Genomic DNA, 16,404 nt, shown 5'->3' on the forward strand with positions numbered 1-16,404 from the left:
CCATACCACTGCGACTGAGACCGCCACTTTGTCTTTTGTTGGCTAATATTTCTTTTATTTGCCGCTGCCTTTTCATTCCTGGATGTCTGTCTGGAGGTCCGCCCAGTCCGCCCAGGCCTCCTGTCATGTCCTGGATCTCCTCCCACATGAAAATCGATATTGCTTACTGTGTGGAGTTTATTTTGCCTTCGTGCTGGATTGCCCCTTCTTTTGCTGGTGTGTTTCCTGCTCTCCTCGAGTCCTGTTTAGCCGCAGCCCGAGTTGGGTTTGCTTTTTGCGGTATGTCCTTGGGGAATATTTTTCAATATTTGCATGTAAATCACGAAAAGCACGTCAAATTTGTTTGCTTGGTTAAAACGTCGTTATTGCGGCTTGCGGTGTGGGGTTTGGGTGAAACCGAAGGCAAAAGGCGTTCACATTGATTGGGTTAGGCAATAAAAGAGCGAACTGGCAAAGGAAAAGCAAAAGGATCTGGAACAGCAGGAGCAGGAGCACAAACAGGACCTCCATTCGTAGGCGGACTCCCCAGTTCACGTGGCTTTTCCTACGCTTTTTTCCGGGGCCGGGAGTTTGTCAATAGTAAACATAAGTTGCACATTGTGGGCACATAAGTACATACATTTGATGTTGTCAGCGCAATTTCGCTTTGAGGGCTGTCAACGCACATGAAGCCTTTGACCTGATATTAAAAGGAGTCCTTTGGAGAAGGGGGCGTGGTAGGAGCCACATGCTAAATGTGAGGAATTAGAAAATTGTAGGGGCATTATTTCCGCCATTTCGCAATCATATCTGTAATTTGGTCGGGCCTTTACTTGCTCGGATTACAGATATTAAAAGCTGACAAAACGAGCAGTATTCCTTGGCATGTTATTAAAGCGGCTTTGAAATGTAGCAAAGGTCATTGAAGCAAGACCAAATGAAATGTACTTACACTTTAGAAACTTGTAAGTTACAAATGCCCATTCTAGGCCTATTTACAAAGCATAAAATCGCACCAAAAGTCACCATATAACTTGGCTTCAGTGTTTCCCAATTAAGTCTGAGATGTGTGTTCATTAGCTTAAATGGATCACGTCGCCGACTTGAAGTAGTTGCCATTTCGGGCATCCAATCATAAATCTCCCGTGGGCAGAAACACAACCGCACTGATAAATATAGATAAGCGCTCATTTATTAACTCATTATCAGCAGCTGTCCGATTTTGGCCGCTGGAAGCGATTTGCACCTTTGGAACCGAGGCTTTTCCGCTCTCTGCTGAGCCTTTGACCCATGACCCCTGAATCGGGAGTCCTGCGGAGAGTGGGGAAACGCAGACGAGGACGAAGGACGAAGCACGAGGCCTACACAAGTTTTGCCCAGTGGCACTGAACCTGACACTGATTATGACTTTGATTAATTTATTGATGGTTGGCGTGTTTCCCGCTGTGAGAGCTTCCTTTTTCCTTTTTCTGGTTTATTTCACGGTTCCATCAAAAGTTTGCCACGACTTTAATGGAGCCTTCGTGGGTGGATGGAGTTTGGCTCCCTCTTTGATTCGAGCTGATTTATTACGCTTCAACTTTAAATTTAATAACAGTCATGGTTTTAGCGCATTTTTGCATAACCAAGACGGGCAAACTAAACCAAAGCAAAAACCGAATCTCGACCGAAAAAATGTGTAAAAGAATTCGCTTATTCACTTTGTAGATTAAAAAAAAAAAGAAAAATAAAGGAAGAGCGAAATTTAATTTACGTAAAAGCTGCTTTCGCTATGGATTTATTCGTTGAATATACCAGCCCACACATATATATATATAGTATACTATATTTTTTCGCTGCACAAAAGGTTGCTTTTGAGGGCAAACGAGAAGAGTCGAAAAAAAAGCGGAGAAATTCACTTCGCTTCGCTTTTCAAGTGCTTGAAAGTTGCTTGATTTATTACACCAGAAGCACAAATAATAGCGGAGTTCCCCAACTTTCGTTCTCTGATTCTGATATGCACACAGGACAAATAGAGCTCTGAGGTGTGTGCGGATTACTCCACTCCCCGCTGACCACGCTCTCAAAGGACATAGGACAAAGGACCAAGGACGATAAGAGGCAGAGGCAGACGAATTATCCTGCTCCAAATCTGCGACTGCTGAGGCAAAATGTTGATAATACTCTGATTTACTATGCAAAAGGAACGAGCAAAGTAAAGAAACTCGCAAATGCGTTTCGGGAATAAATGCAGTTGCGCTGATTGTGGCTGAAAAATGCTCGAAAGTAATGGGAAATAAAGTATAAAAGAGATATTTGGGATAGAAATCCATTTTAAAGCGCTTTTTTGCAATGCATTTGTGGCTTAAAAAGTCCAAACAATTTGCCACTTTTCCGACTGGAATATCGAACCTAATTAAATTAGCCTAAAAGCAGCGTGTAAATCCCAATTTTTTACAAATTAGAGGGTCATCTTTCTCCGAATGCTCCGCTTTCCCACCTTGTGGCGCATAAAAATCACATTTATGCCATTTACCCACGATTTATCTTTGCTGTCAGGCCGCAAACACGGGCTTTCTCGCACGTTGAGAAAGAGGGATGACCGGGGGTCAGAGGTCAAGGCAACGGGAGGGACAACGAGAGGGACACCGACGTGGGGCATTTATCATGCAAAACCCCCTTGGTAATTTATAACCCCCAACAAATGGACAGGACTCAGCCCACACACACACACACTCTCTTCGTAATAATCATTTGCTCATCTTTCAACCACTGCCCCATCTTCTCCATCCCGCCATCCAGTGCTCCGCGATGAGTTCCGCCTGGAGCCGCAGAACACAAGGATTGCCCAGGGCGATACCGCCCTCCTCGAGTGCGCCGCCCCGCGTGGAATCCCCGAGCCCACGGTCACCTGGAAGAAGGGCGGCCAGAAATTGGATTTGGAGGGCTCGAAGCGAGTACGCATCGTTGACGGCGGCAATTTGGCCATCCAGGATGCCCGCCAGACTGACGAGGGTCAGTACCAGTGCATAGCCAAGAATCCTGTCGGGGTGCGCGAGTCCTCGCTGGCTACACTCAAAGTGCACGGTAAGCGATTAACCCATTTCATCAAGTGTGCTTATCCAAAGCAAGTAATTTTGATTAGCTGCCTGATTTTTGAGAATATCTTTAAAAATTATGTGGTTTTATGTTTACTTCCATTTATTTTATTTTTTTGAATTTTTTCTTATAAAAGCTGAGTATACTTTAGTTTCTTTCTCATATATTTCATTCCTCGTTACTGGCCGTGTGCCCTCATGGGTTAACGGCTAGATGAGGGTCCTCAGCCAGTGCCCAACCCAAGCACCTCCAATCAATGTGTCATGTCCAATTTGCCGGAATGTGACTAGGGTTGGGTTTTGGCCTGGAGGTTTGGGGTTTTCTGATTAAATTGCCGCTTATCATTTCCCACGTCGGCTGCTTCCATTGCAGTCAAGCCGTACATCATCCGGGGTCCACACGATCAAACGGTTTTGGAGGGCGCCTCGGTGACCTTTCCCTGCCGCGTGGGTGGTGACCCCATGCCGGACGTGCTGTGGCTGCGCACTGCCTCGGGTGGCAACATGCCCTTGGGTAAGCTACCACAAACAAGGCATTGTTAATTGAGTTGGTGCTTAGGCAATATTTTACTATTTATCTTGAAGATCGCGTCAGTGTGCTGGAGGATCGCAGTCTGAGACTGGAGAGGGTCACCATTGCGGATGAGGGCGAGTACAGTTGCGAGGCGGACAATGTGGTGGGCGCCATCACCGCGATGGGAACTCTGACTGTTTACGGTAAGCACTTTTTTGATATTATAGACGATAATAGACAACCGCTAGTTGGGCACTTTAGCTAATTAGTCTACCCATGCTCCTCCACCCCGCGCACTCACACTGTAGCCCCCCCGAAATTCATCCAACGTCCTGCGAGCAAATCCGTGGAACTCGGAGCCGACACATCCTTCGAGTGTCGCGCCACAGGAAACCCAAAGCCCACCATCTTCTGGACCATCAAGAACAACAGCACGCTGATCTTTCCCGGTGCCCCGCCCTTGGATCGGTTTCACAGCCTCAACACTGAGGAGGGTCACTCGATACTCACGCTGACCAGGTTCCAGCGAACGGACAAGGATCTGGTCATCCTGTGCAATGCCATGAACGAGGTGGCCAGCATCACCTCGAGGGTGCAGCTGAGCCTGGACTCGCAAGAGGACCGACCTCCGCCGATCATCATTTCCGGTCCGGTCAATCAAACCCTGCCCATCAAGTCGCTGGCCACGCTGCAGTGCAAGGCCATCGGTCTGCCCAGTCCCACTATTTCCTGGTACCGCGATGGCATACCCGTGCAGCCCAGTTCCAAGCTAAACATTACCACATCCGGGGACTTGATAATATCGGATCTCGATCGCCAGCAGGATCAGGGCCTCTACACCTGTGTGGCCAGCTCGCGGGCTGGAAAGTCCACTTGGAGCGGTTTCCTGCGGATAGAGTTGCCCACCAATCCGAATATCAAGTTCTACAGAGCCCCGGAGCAGACCAAGTGTCCCAGTGCACCGGGACAGCCCAAGGTGCTGAACGCCACTGCCTCGGCACTGACCATTGTGTGGCCCACCAGTGACAAGGCGGGCGCCTCCTCGTTCCTGGGTTACAGTGTGGAGATGTACTGCACCAATCAGAGCAAGACTTGGATACCCATCGCATCGCGACTGAGTGAGCCGATCTTCACGGTGGGCAGCTTGACCCAAGGAGCGGCTTACATGTTCATTGTGCGGGCGGAAAACTCACTGGGCTTCTCACCACCCTCGCCCATCTCGGAGCCCATTACGGCGGGCAAACTGGTGGGCGTGCGGGATGGCAGTGAAAGCACTGGCACCTCACAGCTCCTGCTCAGCGATGTGGAGACCCTGCTGCAGGCCAACGATGTGGTGGAGCTGCTGGAGGCCAATGCCAGTGACTCGACGACCGCTCGTCTGTCCTGGGACATAGACAGTGGTCAGTACATCGAGGGCTTCTATCTGTATGCCCGCGAGCTCCACTCCACCGAGTACAAAATGGTTACACTGCTCAACAAGGGTCAGGGTTTGAGTTCCTGCACCGTGCCTGGACTGGCGAAGGCCTCCACATACGAGTTTTTTCTTGTGCCATTTTACAAGAGCATCGTAGGAAAGCCCTCGAACTCGCGACGCATGAGAACGCTGGAAGATGGTAAGGATCTGGTGTGGCCATCCCCTCGAATGTGTACTTGATCCATATCTTTCTGCTTTAATATTATTTACCTTCTTGTACTAAATGGGCTTTAACTTCTTCCACAGTTCCGGAGGCGCCACCCTATGGCATGGAAGCCATCCAATTCAATCGCACCTCGGTCTTCTTGAAGTGGTTGCCGCCACAGCCAAATCGCACTCGCAACGGTTAGTACATATTAGCGTTCTCATAAGTAGAGATCCTGAACATTTGTTTGATATGATGATAGTAGTAGCAGATGCTCCCATAAGCTAACCAGCTAAGCTGGGCTAACGCGACTCGTTGCGGATGAATTCTCGGCTCTTTGTTTACATTTAATTTCATTTTCTCTGTCCAACCGCCCAAAAATGCAACCGCTCGGTGGCACAGGCATCCTCACCAGCTACAATGTGGTCGTCAAAGGGCTGGACGTGCACAATACGACGCGGATATTCAAAAATATGACCATAGACGCGGCCACGCCCACCCTGCTCCTGGCCAACCTCACCACAGGAGTCACCTACTACATCGCAGTGGCGGCTGCCACGCGGGTGGGAGTCGGACCCTTCAGCAAGCCCGCGGTGCTCCGCATCGATGCACGCACCCAATCCCTGGACACTGGCTACACGAGGTGAGTGGGCTGCACTGCGAGAAAATAAGATTCCATTCCATTAAAGTTACAAGTTAAACAGTTGGTTGATTTATGGCCATCAATAAGTTAAACTCACATTCAGTAAGTTGAAACCTTTTGGTCAACTTTTGTATTATACCCGTACTTTCGCTCAGTGCCATTTCCTTTTGTGTGCGCTTTGTGGGCGTCGGCCATTGTGGAGCTGCTCATTTGACTGCCAAGTGTCGCATCGAGGTCCACATCAATCCATTAACGGCCAACGACAATGGCCAACGACTTTTGCGACCATTAAACTAAGCCTCCGCCCGTACGGCACGTACGGAGAGCTCCATCCTGGATCCATCCAGCCTGGAACCCATTCTCATTCCGGGTTCTTCTTCTTTATTGTGTTGCCTATTGCAGATACCCCATCAGTCGTGATATTGCCGATGACTTTTTAACACAGACCTGGTTTATCGTCCTGCTGGGCTCCATCATTGCCATAATTGTGTTTCTATTGGGCGCATTGGTTCTATTCAAGCGCTATCAATTTATCAAGCAGACCTCGCTGGGCAGTTTACATGGTGAGTGAACTTTAATTTAAATTTATACTTATTTCCCTTTTGTGCACTTCTCTTTTTTTTTGGGGGGGGTGCTTGTTCTGTTTTTCTGTTTTTACGGGTGAGTTGAAGTTTCATTTACTCGCGAAATGGGGGATGTTTAGACGGGATAATGGTTATAGTATTTAAGGCTTAAGGAGCTTAAAAACTCTGTGCACTGTAAATGAACATTTATGAGTATCGTTTGGCATTAAGAATATATTTAGACAGAGAGCACAATTTGCATTCTGAATTTATTTCCCTGTATTCCACATACATCCGAGCTCCTTCATCTGGAAGTGCTCCCCACTTTTATTGGACAATCTCCATTCCAGTCCGGGACATGCAAGCGTTTTTCCCCAGCTCCAGCAGCTCCTCCTCTGCGTAATCTATGATTTATGACTGAGCATTTATGGCCGGTCTCAATTAGGTTGCCATTTTGTAAGCCACAATAACTGCAGACATCGAGACACGCACTCATAACATTGTACAGACTCGAGAACCAAAACCCAGGGTAATAATCTTTGGCAGTAAGCCACAGCGCCAAGGTTAAACCGACTATAAAAAGATAAACAAGCCACGATAACTGGAGCAGAAGTCGGGGATTCGTGGGGTAGTAAGAGTTGGAGAGTTGGTAAGGGGGGCTTATATAGCTTATAAGAACGACAAATGCTCACGTGAAAATCACATCAATTGTCTGACTGGAAAACTCTAAATATAGTTAGAAAACAACGTCGTTTAGCTGACTGTGGTGAACTAGAGATACCCTGCGAAATATACATGTAATCGAGAGATTAAGGTACACTTTTTCTGCTATTTACGGACAGACATACGGACAAGTTTGCGGACAAGCTGGCACAAACACACTTGGGAACAGATTGGAGGACATTCAAGCAACAGGATGAGAAATACGCTTAAGAACCAAGCTAAGACAGATTTGCAGACTGAGTAGAAAGCACACAGGAATATCAAGCAGATTTACATAAAGAGCATGGCTCGTTTCTGAAATCAAATGCCAACTTACTCGCACAACCCATCTACTTTGGCTGAACTGCAGGGCATTTGGGCGTGGGCGTGCAGGAACCTTAGCCAATTGAATATAAAAAGTAATTTCCGTCTTTTATTATTTGCACGTTACAGCGCAAGCTGGGCGATTTTAGTTTTAACGAGCCGTAATCATTGCCAGCCCCCCCACATGGCAGCCATTTCGATGTATTCAGTCTCCCGTATGTACTCGTATTTTTGTTTTTATTTCAGGCAATCACGCAATCGGAACCGTGCGAAAGTTTCCAACATTGCCGCTAAATGGAGGCGGAGCCGTCGGTGCCGGTGGCGGTGGTTCCAATTCGACAGCCGCAACTGGGCAGAGTGGCCATGGCCTGTGGATCGATCCCACCAGCGGCGTTTGGCGACAGGCGGCAGGAGGTGGCAATCCGGGCGGAGTGGGCTCGTGTTCGACAAAGGAGCAACTTCCGGGATACGCACAGGCCACCGCCCAACAGGGACAACCACAGCCCACGCTGCTCCCTGATTACGAGAGGTGAGTCGAGTCTTCGACTGTTTATCTGCTCAGGAAGTTGCCTTAATATCCTGTCCACGCCTCGCTGACTGTTTAATTACAATAAAAAATTGGCGAGCGCACTGTTAAAGGATATAGGGTATCCTTGGTGTAGAAAGCAAGTGCGGTGCACTTTGAAAAAAGGCTGCGAATATGTAAAGTTATAATGGGAACAAAGTTTTCTGGCGAAGGTTATGCCTTCTACACAAGATCAATCATCATTGCCACTCCCAAGTGACTTTAAACAGATTTCCATCCTATTAAAGGTGAGATGTTTTTTGTTCCGTGTAGTAAGAAACCGACGACTTGCTGTAAGTAAAAGATCCATAGCACTATTTACGAGCCGGGTCGTAAAAGATATTTTGTGGAGCTGCAACCGCTGCCACCATAAAGATTCACCACGCTCCAAAACCGAGTCACCCTCGGAATGGAGGAATGGAGGAACTGAACCCTGTGCTCCATCCGAAAACCGAAAACCGCCGCAGCAACAACAAACGCCATTAAATTGTTACACTCGAACGGGTTTTACTTTGGGCCATGGTAACTTACTCCGCCACGAAATGTTTACGTTGGCAGGAGCAGCAATGCAGCCGTTATTTAATTTCCATATACGCAATTCGTTCATATTTCCCGGGGCTGTTTTATCTCCTGTTTTCTTTATGTTCTCGTTGGGGGTTTCCTTTAAAGGCTAATGAATTTTCCATTTGCGAATGCATTTCAGTCGAACGGACTCTTAACCTACTTCCATTTAAGTTTGTGGCCAGGAAAACATGTTGAACTTAAAGGGAAGAGAAATCTCGATTTTATAATTTATAAACTAAGCCCTCAAATTTGTCAATCCATAGCAACACTCAGTCGGATTAATCTGTCAGTGATTTTGGCGAAGATCTGAAAGTTTTTGATCCCAATTTCAGATTGTGACTATCAGCCAAATAATTCAGTCAAACGTTTCTTGGAAAATCCTGTAAAAGTTTCGATGAAGGCTCTTGTTTAAGCTCTTTAATTCGGGCTGCCCATTTGTACTTACCCATTCCATTTGGATTTTCCTTTCAGTTTTTTCTCAGGAATTTATATAGAAAAACAAATTTTCTTTTGTGTTCCTGGCTGTTCCTTTAAGCTTAATGTACCGTTGTGGCAACAATAATAAAACAAAAGCAGCAATGCAAAAAATAAAACAAAATCCAAACAAGGGGCAATAAAAAAGTGGCAACTGCTGGCGACATATTGCCATCCCGCTTCCACCTTACACCTGTCCCACTCTTGCAAGCCGGAAAACTTTCGCGTATTTATTTGCGGCATCTTACGCATTTATTTGTTTAGACTTCCTCTCTCCTCTCTACGTTCCTCGAGTGAAATATCCGCCCACCTTTAACCCTCCACCCACCACGCGCTTTTCCTTCCACTTCACTTACAATTTGGAACAATTCGTACCACCCTCGCACAGAAAAAGAGAAAACCTACTCCTCCTCCTCCGGAAACTGTGCCACCCCCTAATGCCGTTGCCACTTCCGTTACGCGATTTTCATTATTTCCGTTTCAATTTTTCCGTTGTATTCCCGCCGCTGCTCACTTGTAACAACGCTGTAAAGTCGTAAAAAGCATAGGTATATAGCATAAGCGCTGGAATACCAAAACAGGATCTTCTTTTATTTCGCTTGTTTACATAAACACTCCCCAGAAGTTCGCTGCCGAAACACGTGCGTCATTACCCAAAATTTCCAATTAAAATATTTAATTTCTTTCGCGGGTTGTCTGATTCGGGGAGTTCTTAACAACCACACCCCCCGCGGAAAACGCAATTTTCACCGCTAAATTAACAATTAAAAATTGATAGTCCTCGGGGAAGAAGCGCAAACTCCTCGAATCTGGATATTTCCATATTCCCCCAATGTCCTTGAGGTGGACGCATTCAAGTTACTTGGCATATTCTCAAACGACTTTTGGAAAGTGCCTTTTAATTGGCTCAAGTTTTAACAGTTTACGACTTTGACATATTTCAGATATTATCATGTAAAATACGTATAAAATCACAGGATAATAAAAAAACACACTCAATACCAAATTAATTTTGATGGATTCATGTGAGTTCCATTGCCGCAGCTAGTTTCCAAACAATGCGAATCACCATGAAATTGGCGAAAACTCTTCGCATTTTCCATCGCCACACTGCGCATTTCAAACATTTGAGTAAATTTTTACGAGAACTCATTGGAAAGAGCAGAGCGCCAGATAAGCATTATCTCATTAGCTAATTAGTGTGCAGAAATTTGTGCAATAAAAAAGTTTTTCCCCGCTTTTCTGTCTCGCAAACGTTGATTTTTCGTGTTGGCAGGAGAACTCGCACGGCTAAAAGTTTGATTTGAATAGGAGTCCTGTTTTTTTTCCATTCCCAAATTGGTTCCTCCTCGTTCTTTGGCAGCTCCTCCATTTCCGGCGCTGGCCCATTTTAATTCCAGTAGCTTTCATGCGGAGCGGAGCTCCCTCTAATTACGAAGTTGAATTGCTAATGGGCGGAATTTTTGTATTGTATTTGCCATATTTAACCAAATTGCAGTGGCAATGGTGGTGGAAGTGATGTGGGGAAGTGCGGGGGCATTCAAAGGGAAATTGCAACGAAATTTTTAATGAGTAGGTGTGAGACGGGCACAATTTCCGGAGTGGCATTCACTGCCTAACAAAAGCAATTTCCTCCCATCAACAACAACATCGAATGATTTATGAAATCGGTGATGTGAGCGCCAGACAAACATAAATCCACATAAGCCCATTTGCACAGCAATTTATTTTAACCTCATATGTTGTATGACTACTCTCTTGGATTTCCCTGATGAACTCGATAAACGATAAAGTTTTTTTGCCCAGTGTATTTATCATTCACACTGATGTCTGCACAGAATCAATTTTAACTGCTTTCTGATTCCCAATCCCCAAATTTCAGACTATCGCCGCTGAATATGCCCGATTACGCGGAAGTCGCCTGCTCGACATTCAAAAGCCCCACCCACGGCGCACCACCAATGATGGGTGGTGGAGTGGGTGGTGGTCAGTCGGCCTCCCTGTACGACAGCTGTGGGGCGTACGCCACCACCAATGTGGTGGCCAATGTGAAGCTCTACCAGAACCGCTATGCGACCAAGACGGGCAATAACAACAATCACCAGGTCAACAATGACTACCAGTCCACTGGCATGTACTCCGCTCCACCCAGCGCCCACTACGGATGCCTGGAGCCGAAGCAACAGCAGCAGCAGCATCAGCAGCCCAATCTGATGACCACCTCCACGGCCAGCACGGCCATCCTGACGAACTCGCCGGCCAAGGTGAAGAAGATCAACATAACCGAGAACAAAATGGACCAGCTGGAGGGCAAGTCGGAGCGCACGAATCCGTTTAACACGCAGCAGCAGCTGCTCCTGGCCAGCAACGCCCTGAAGCAGGGACTGGGTGCCTATGCCAACACCACCTTGGCTGCCCAGATGGCCAGTGGCGGTGGAGCGGGCACCTTGAGGCGCCAGCGGCAGCCCAAGACGCTTTACAAGAGCGAGAACAACATACTGGGCAAGTCTGGTCTGCGGCAGAACACCATGAATACGAATGCGGGTGCAGGTGCTCCCAGCAATGGGCAGTTGGACTTCCTGACCGGTGGTCCGCCGTCGGAGGGCGGGGATTTCTCCGGACTGGGCCTGTGCAACTCCACCAATCAGCTGCTGAACGACTGGGCCTCCAGTGCCTCGATCGCAGCTCCCGGGGATTATCATTTCGGCAGCAAGCAGCCCAGCAAGCAGCACCTCTACGTGAAGGCCAAGGACGGCACCTGGTCGGCAGTCAGCTCGGATGCGTACCAGTCCTTCAAGCACCAGCAGCAGCACCATCCCTTCCTGGCAGGATCAGGTGACAACACCAAGTCCCTAGCTAGTGTAAACAGCTTAGCTGGCGATAGCAAATTCCTGAGTAGTTTTGGCTCTAGTGCAAATGTCTAGAGCCGTGGCTTAGAGGTCCACTATTAGGCTTGGGTCAATCGAAAAGTGCTCAATAAGTTAGAGGATGCTAGGGGATTCTAAAGGATCCTGAAGGATTCTAGAGAATGCCAGAGGATTGCATTAGGCAGATAAGTTGTAGGCGTATATCAGTTGGAAGCTGGCAGCAGGTGGAAGCTGGGTTGTGGAATGTTGTGAGGGTTTGGTGGGGGTTGAACTTCTCTAAGAACTGTGTAATACCTTTCCCCTTAACTGAAGCGTAGAAATATTCCAGCTAGCCTAGCAATCCCATAGAGCAATATATAAACGCCATGGCCCTCATTTGCCAACCCATAGCTCGATTAGACTTCCACCATCCGAAGAAAGTACCCAAACCCAGAATCAACAACGAAATGTATGTAAAGCGATACAGAAGACCCAGAGAAATTGGCTTGTAAATAGAACTACCCCAACTATATCCTATATGTAAAACCCTAACCCTAAAGCATTTAGAATATTGCATTTGGAGCAAGCAAAAATAACATTAATTTACACAAGAAACCAGCAACCAGAAAACAGAAAACAGAAACCAACCCAAAATAGCACAGACGTAGTTAAAGTAAGTAAAGCGATGAAAATCCTTAAAAGTTTTCAGCAAACCATTACGAACTTTTGCAGAAAGTGTACCCACAGATAAGAAAACCAATGTCGACATTTCGAAGCCAAAACGAAGAATACCCAACCCTAACGAGAATATTACTTAGACTTATATGAAAAAGCACGATGAAGTTAGTTGTGTGTGTTGAAAATATTGAAATATTTAAACTCACCTCCCGCAAAAGCTAAATAAATGCTAATAATAAGGCTGTTAAATGTAAAATATCATAAACGATTCAAGAATGAATGGACTAAACCTACATTTAAACCGTGTAATTAAAGCATTAAAATGTAATTAACTGACACTAGATTTAGTTTGAATAGCTAAAATCGGAAAACCAAAAAGAGAGAAAGCGAAAGTGCAAGGATTACAGCAAATAGGGGGATTTAGCTGGAAAAAGACAAAAAATAAATTAAACTAATCAATTAATTGATAAATTATGCAATGAGAAAACTAAAAATAAAGAAAAACATAAAACCAATCAGTTTCTGACAAAGTAAAGTGCGTTTCGTGTTGGTAAGATCGCATATCCTGAAATTAGGGAACTAGATGCGTAGTTCATTCGATAGATGGTAAGTAATATTATGGGTAACAAGCTTGTTGTAATTATCAGTAGAGGCTTTGGATGAAAACTAGTTGCCCCAATTAGATACTCTGCACATTATAGTTATGAATCGCAATCTACTTAGCCGCAGCCCCAACTTTGTGTGGGAAAACGCGCTCTAATGTGTGCGCTAATTTTCCATTTCAGCAAGGACAATTTGGCGGCGACACAGTTGTGCCTACATCGTCCTGGACAATTCGATGGATTTTGTGATTTGAATTCATTCGCTCCGCTCGTCGTGTTTGTGGGCGGAAAATGCAGGTAAGCCAACTATTCTGCGGCCTGCCCACAAAACTTTTCACTGATTTTCGTCCCTCCCGCCGACCAGCTAATTAGTTATGCACTTTGCTCGCCACACCCAACAAATCCCAATTTGTCCTACAAAATCATTAATGCAGGGCTCCCTAATGAGGCATTGTCCTTTTTCCAGCGAAAGCCCCGGAATTTCACATACGCCAGCTATAAAATATTTGCAATTGCGAATTCATGATAAACCGAATTATTTTAGTTTGCTGTCTCTCCTTGTTTGTCATTGATTTTTTATTGCTCGTTTTTCGAATTGGCTGCATTGTTGCAAATTGTTGCTGACAGTTTATGATGTCTGTTTTTGTTGTCCGCACACACTAGCTCTTTGAAATTAAAACCAAACGAGGCTTTAAAAAGAGAATGCACTCATGTCTGCATGGGAAGAAGTCAAACGAAATGAATATCAATTTGATTAAATGAAGCGTAATGTTTTTCAGCTTTTTATCGATGAATCTATAGTTGCGCTATTAGAATGGGTTTTTAACGGATTTCAGGCCAGTGCCATTGGAGTTCATTTGGAAATATTGAAAGTAAATGCTTTGGACATCAGTACCGACTGCTTTAGTTCGGGAAATTCCCATTTGTTTCCCATTTCCCTGGCAAATTCGGATCTTTAACTGCACTGCCAGCTTATTACCCTTGGATGAACTTTAAGCTTTTGCCGCTCGAGCAGCACCAGCTGCACTGGATGCCTGAATGCCCGAATGCCCAGGATAATGTATCAGTGACCGGGCCCACACCATTACCTTCGACACCCCCAATGGATGCCCTGCGATTTCTCCATTTCCCCATTTTCCTGCCCCCCAATTCCCGATTTCCACATCGCAGCCCACGCACATCGCATCCCATCCCAGGCCTAAACTACAAATAGCCTTAGTGTCCGAAACACTGGCTACCAAGCGTCCGATTGCCATTGCCACTGGGCAGCCGATAAATAAGCCCAAATTTATCATGAACGTGGAGCACACATTCTCTGGACTGTCCCATATATCGTGGGACTATAATAGCAGTGGCAGCCTCATAATTTTTGGCACCAAATTGCCCGATAGGCGTTGAAGCGTTCAATTGAATGTCGTCTAGCCGAGGACCTTTCCTTGGACCATGTCCATGTCCGTGTCCATGTCCATCCACGCCCACGCCGAACACTCCGCCCAACTATTGTATAATCAAAACTAATGGTCTATAAAGAATCAATTCTCAATTTGTTTAGCCAGCTGCTGCCCGATCCAATCCGAGGACGAAGACGAGAACGAGGACGAGGCCGAGAAGAGGAGAGGAGCAAACAGGACAATGACACAGGATAATGCTGCAAAGCGCTCTCTTCCATTTCGCCAACTAAAAAGTTTTCACTTCCCTTCGATTTTCCCCGCTTTTCCTGCCCCCTTGTGTGCGTGTGTGTGTGTAACACATGCGACGAATAAAATCTAAATGCATTTCGTAAATAGTTCCATATTGGAAGTTGTTATTGTTTTGGCCGGCGGGGGGAAAAGTGTGGGCTTACAGTAAGTATCATAACTTCAGGGGGCTATGTATGGTTGGAAATTTAAAAATATACGCATGTAATGTATTAACAAAGGGATTTGGTAATTTTCATTTCAGCAACAGTATCATAGGACAGCCATTTGCAAATCCAAAACCTTCTAAAAGAGAAAAATCGCTGGCAGTGAATACAAATAGCTGCCTTATTAGCGATATTTGCACAAAATAGTTTCCGCAATTTGATGCATCGTAAAAACATTGCAGCTGCGATGTGGGGATTGGAATTTTTGATGTAATTGTGCTTAGGCAGTCGACTGTGAGAGGGGAAGTTAGGGGATAGGGGGAGTGGCAGGACAGGCCGAAGGACGAAGGAAGAAGCACTGATTCAGCAAATTTGCTATAAAGTTTAATCAGCAGCTTTTGGCAGCATCGCAAAAAGGCAAAAAAGCTCGTAAAAGAGCAGAGAGACACTCGCATGCGGGGACAAAGTTTTATGTGCATTTGAGTGACCATAAAAATGCTCCATGGACTCCAGTGAAGTGTCCTGCTGGTGCTGCGGAAACGAAGGATAACGCACAACAAATTGGTAGACAAGTCCTGCGAAACCATCTCCACTTGCACCATTCACTTCGCAATCGGCTGCGATAAGAAAATTATGCCAAGGCAATTTGAAAAGAAGTTGGTGGCCACAAAAACGAATTTCAAAGAGCGCCGCAATTAAACTTGGAAGAAGATACAATATTTTCCATTTCTAGTAATACATTATGTACTTTTCGTGCAGTGTTGTGAAAAATCGGAAACCCTAAAAGTGGCGTTAAGTTCGCAAATGCTGGGCATGATTTTCAACCCATTGCTCGTTTCTATAAAACAAGTGACCTTTGCTATTGTTTCCGCCCAAAACAACACCTAACTTTCAGCACACAGCATGCAAAGCAAGGAAATTTGGGAAATGGCCTTTCGTTTCGTGCAAAACCAATTTCATTTGGACTCCCCGACGGATGAAAAAAAAAAAAACCAGCAAGAATTTAAGTGCAGCAGACAGAGAGAATCGAAATAGGAAACTGGCCAGGAATGTTGGGTGGGGAAAAAAATCTGCCAAATCTAGTGGGGAATTTTACTCGTATACTCGTATTGTGTGTGGGGCAGAGCAAACATTTTAATTTGTCCATTATGTTATTTTTGATTTTTCGGCTTTTTCGCCGGCATTCTCTCGGCTTTTCTACCCCGAACACACAGTCACAGCTTAATTGAAAATGGTCTGCTTAGCTCGCAAGGGGAGAAGCCCCCGAGGGTTGATTACACATTTCTCCTTCACTTTCTCCCCAGAAGTTGAGTCCTTTGCTACATGCACACACTAATTAAATGCCCCCAACAGAAAGTTTCGGCTTCCAAAATGAAATGCTGGTGAAATGCCGTGGTTTCGGCTTTAAATG

At 45.7% G+C, this 16,404-nt stretch overlaps 1 protein-coding gene across 3 annotated transcripts in view; it reads left to right on the top strand.

The window, feature by feature from the left end:
* The window catches only part of LOC6526411 (roundabout homolog 2), a 39,657-nt gene extending 26,238 nt beyond the window's left edge, over positions 1–13,419 (top strand). The window contains exons 4-13 of one of the 3 annotated variants that reach the window (XM_039370534.2): positions 2,761–3,045; positions 3,430–3,570; positions 3,642–3,773; positions 3,879–5,183; positions 5,291–5,389; positions 5,592–5,832; positions 6,235–6,395; positions 7,668–7,950; positions 10,907–11,859; positions 13,334–13,419. In XM_039370534.2, the coding sequence (XP_039226468.1) occupies positions 2,761–3,045; positions 3,430–3,570; positions 3,642–3,773; positions 3,879–5,183; positions 5,291–5,389; positions 5,592–5,832; positions 6,235–6,395; positions 7,668–7,950; positions 10,907–11,859; positions 13,334–13,404 (3,671 nt within the window). In that variant the 3' untranslated portion in view covers positions 13,405–13,419. Of the gene's footprint in view, positions 1–2,760; positions 3,046–3,429; positions 3,571–3,641; positions 3,774–3,878; positions 5,184–5,290; positions 5,390–5,591; positions 5,833–6,234; positions 6,396–7,667; positions 7,951–10,906; positions 13,079–13,333 lie in introns of those variants that run through there. The other 2 variants (XM_002087494.4, XM_015197911.3) reach the window with 2 other exon arrangements.
* The last annotated feature ends 2,985 nt before the right edge of the window (positions 13,420–16,404 follow it).

Source organism: Drosophila yakuba, chromosome 2L (assembly GCF_016746365.2).
Source record: "Drosophila yakuba strain Tai18E2 chromosome 2L, Prin_Dyak_Tai18E2_2.1, whole genome shotgun sequence".
Taxonomy (NCBI): Eukaryota; Metazoa; Arthropoda; class Insecta; order Diptera; family Drosophilidae; genus Drosophila; species Drosophila yakuba.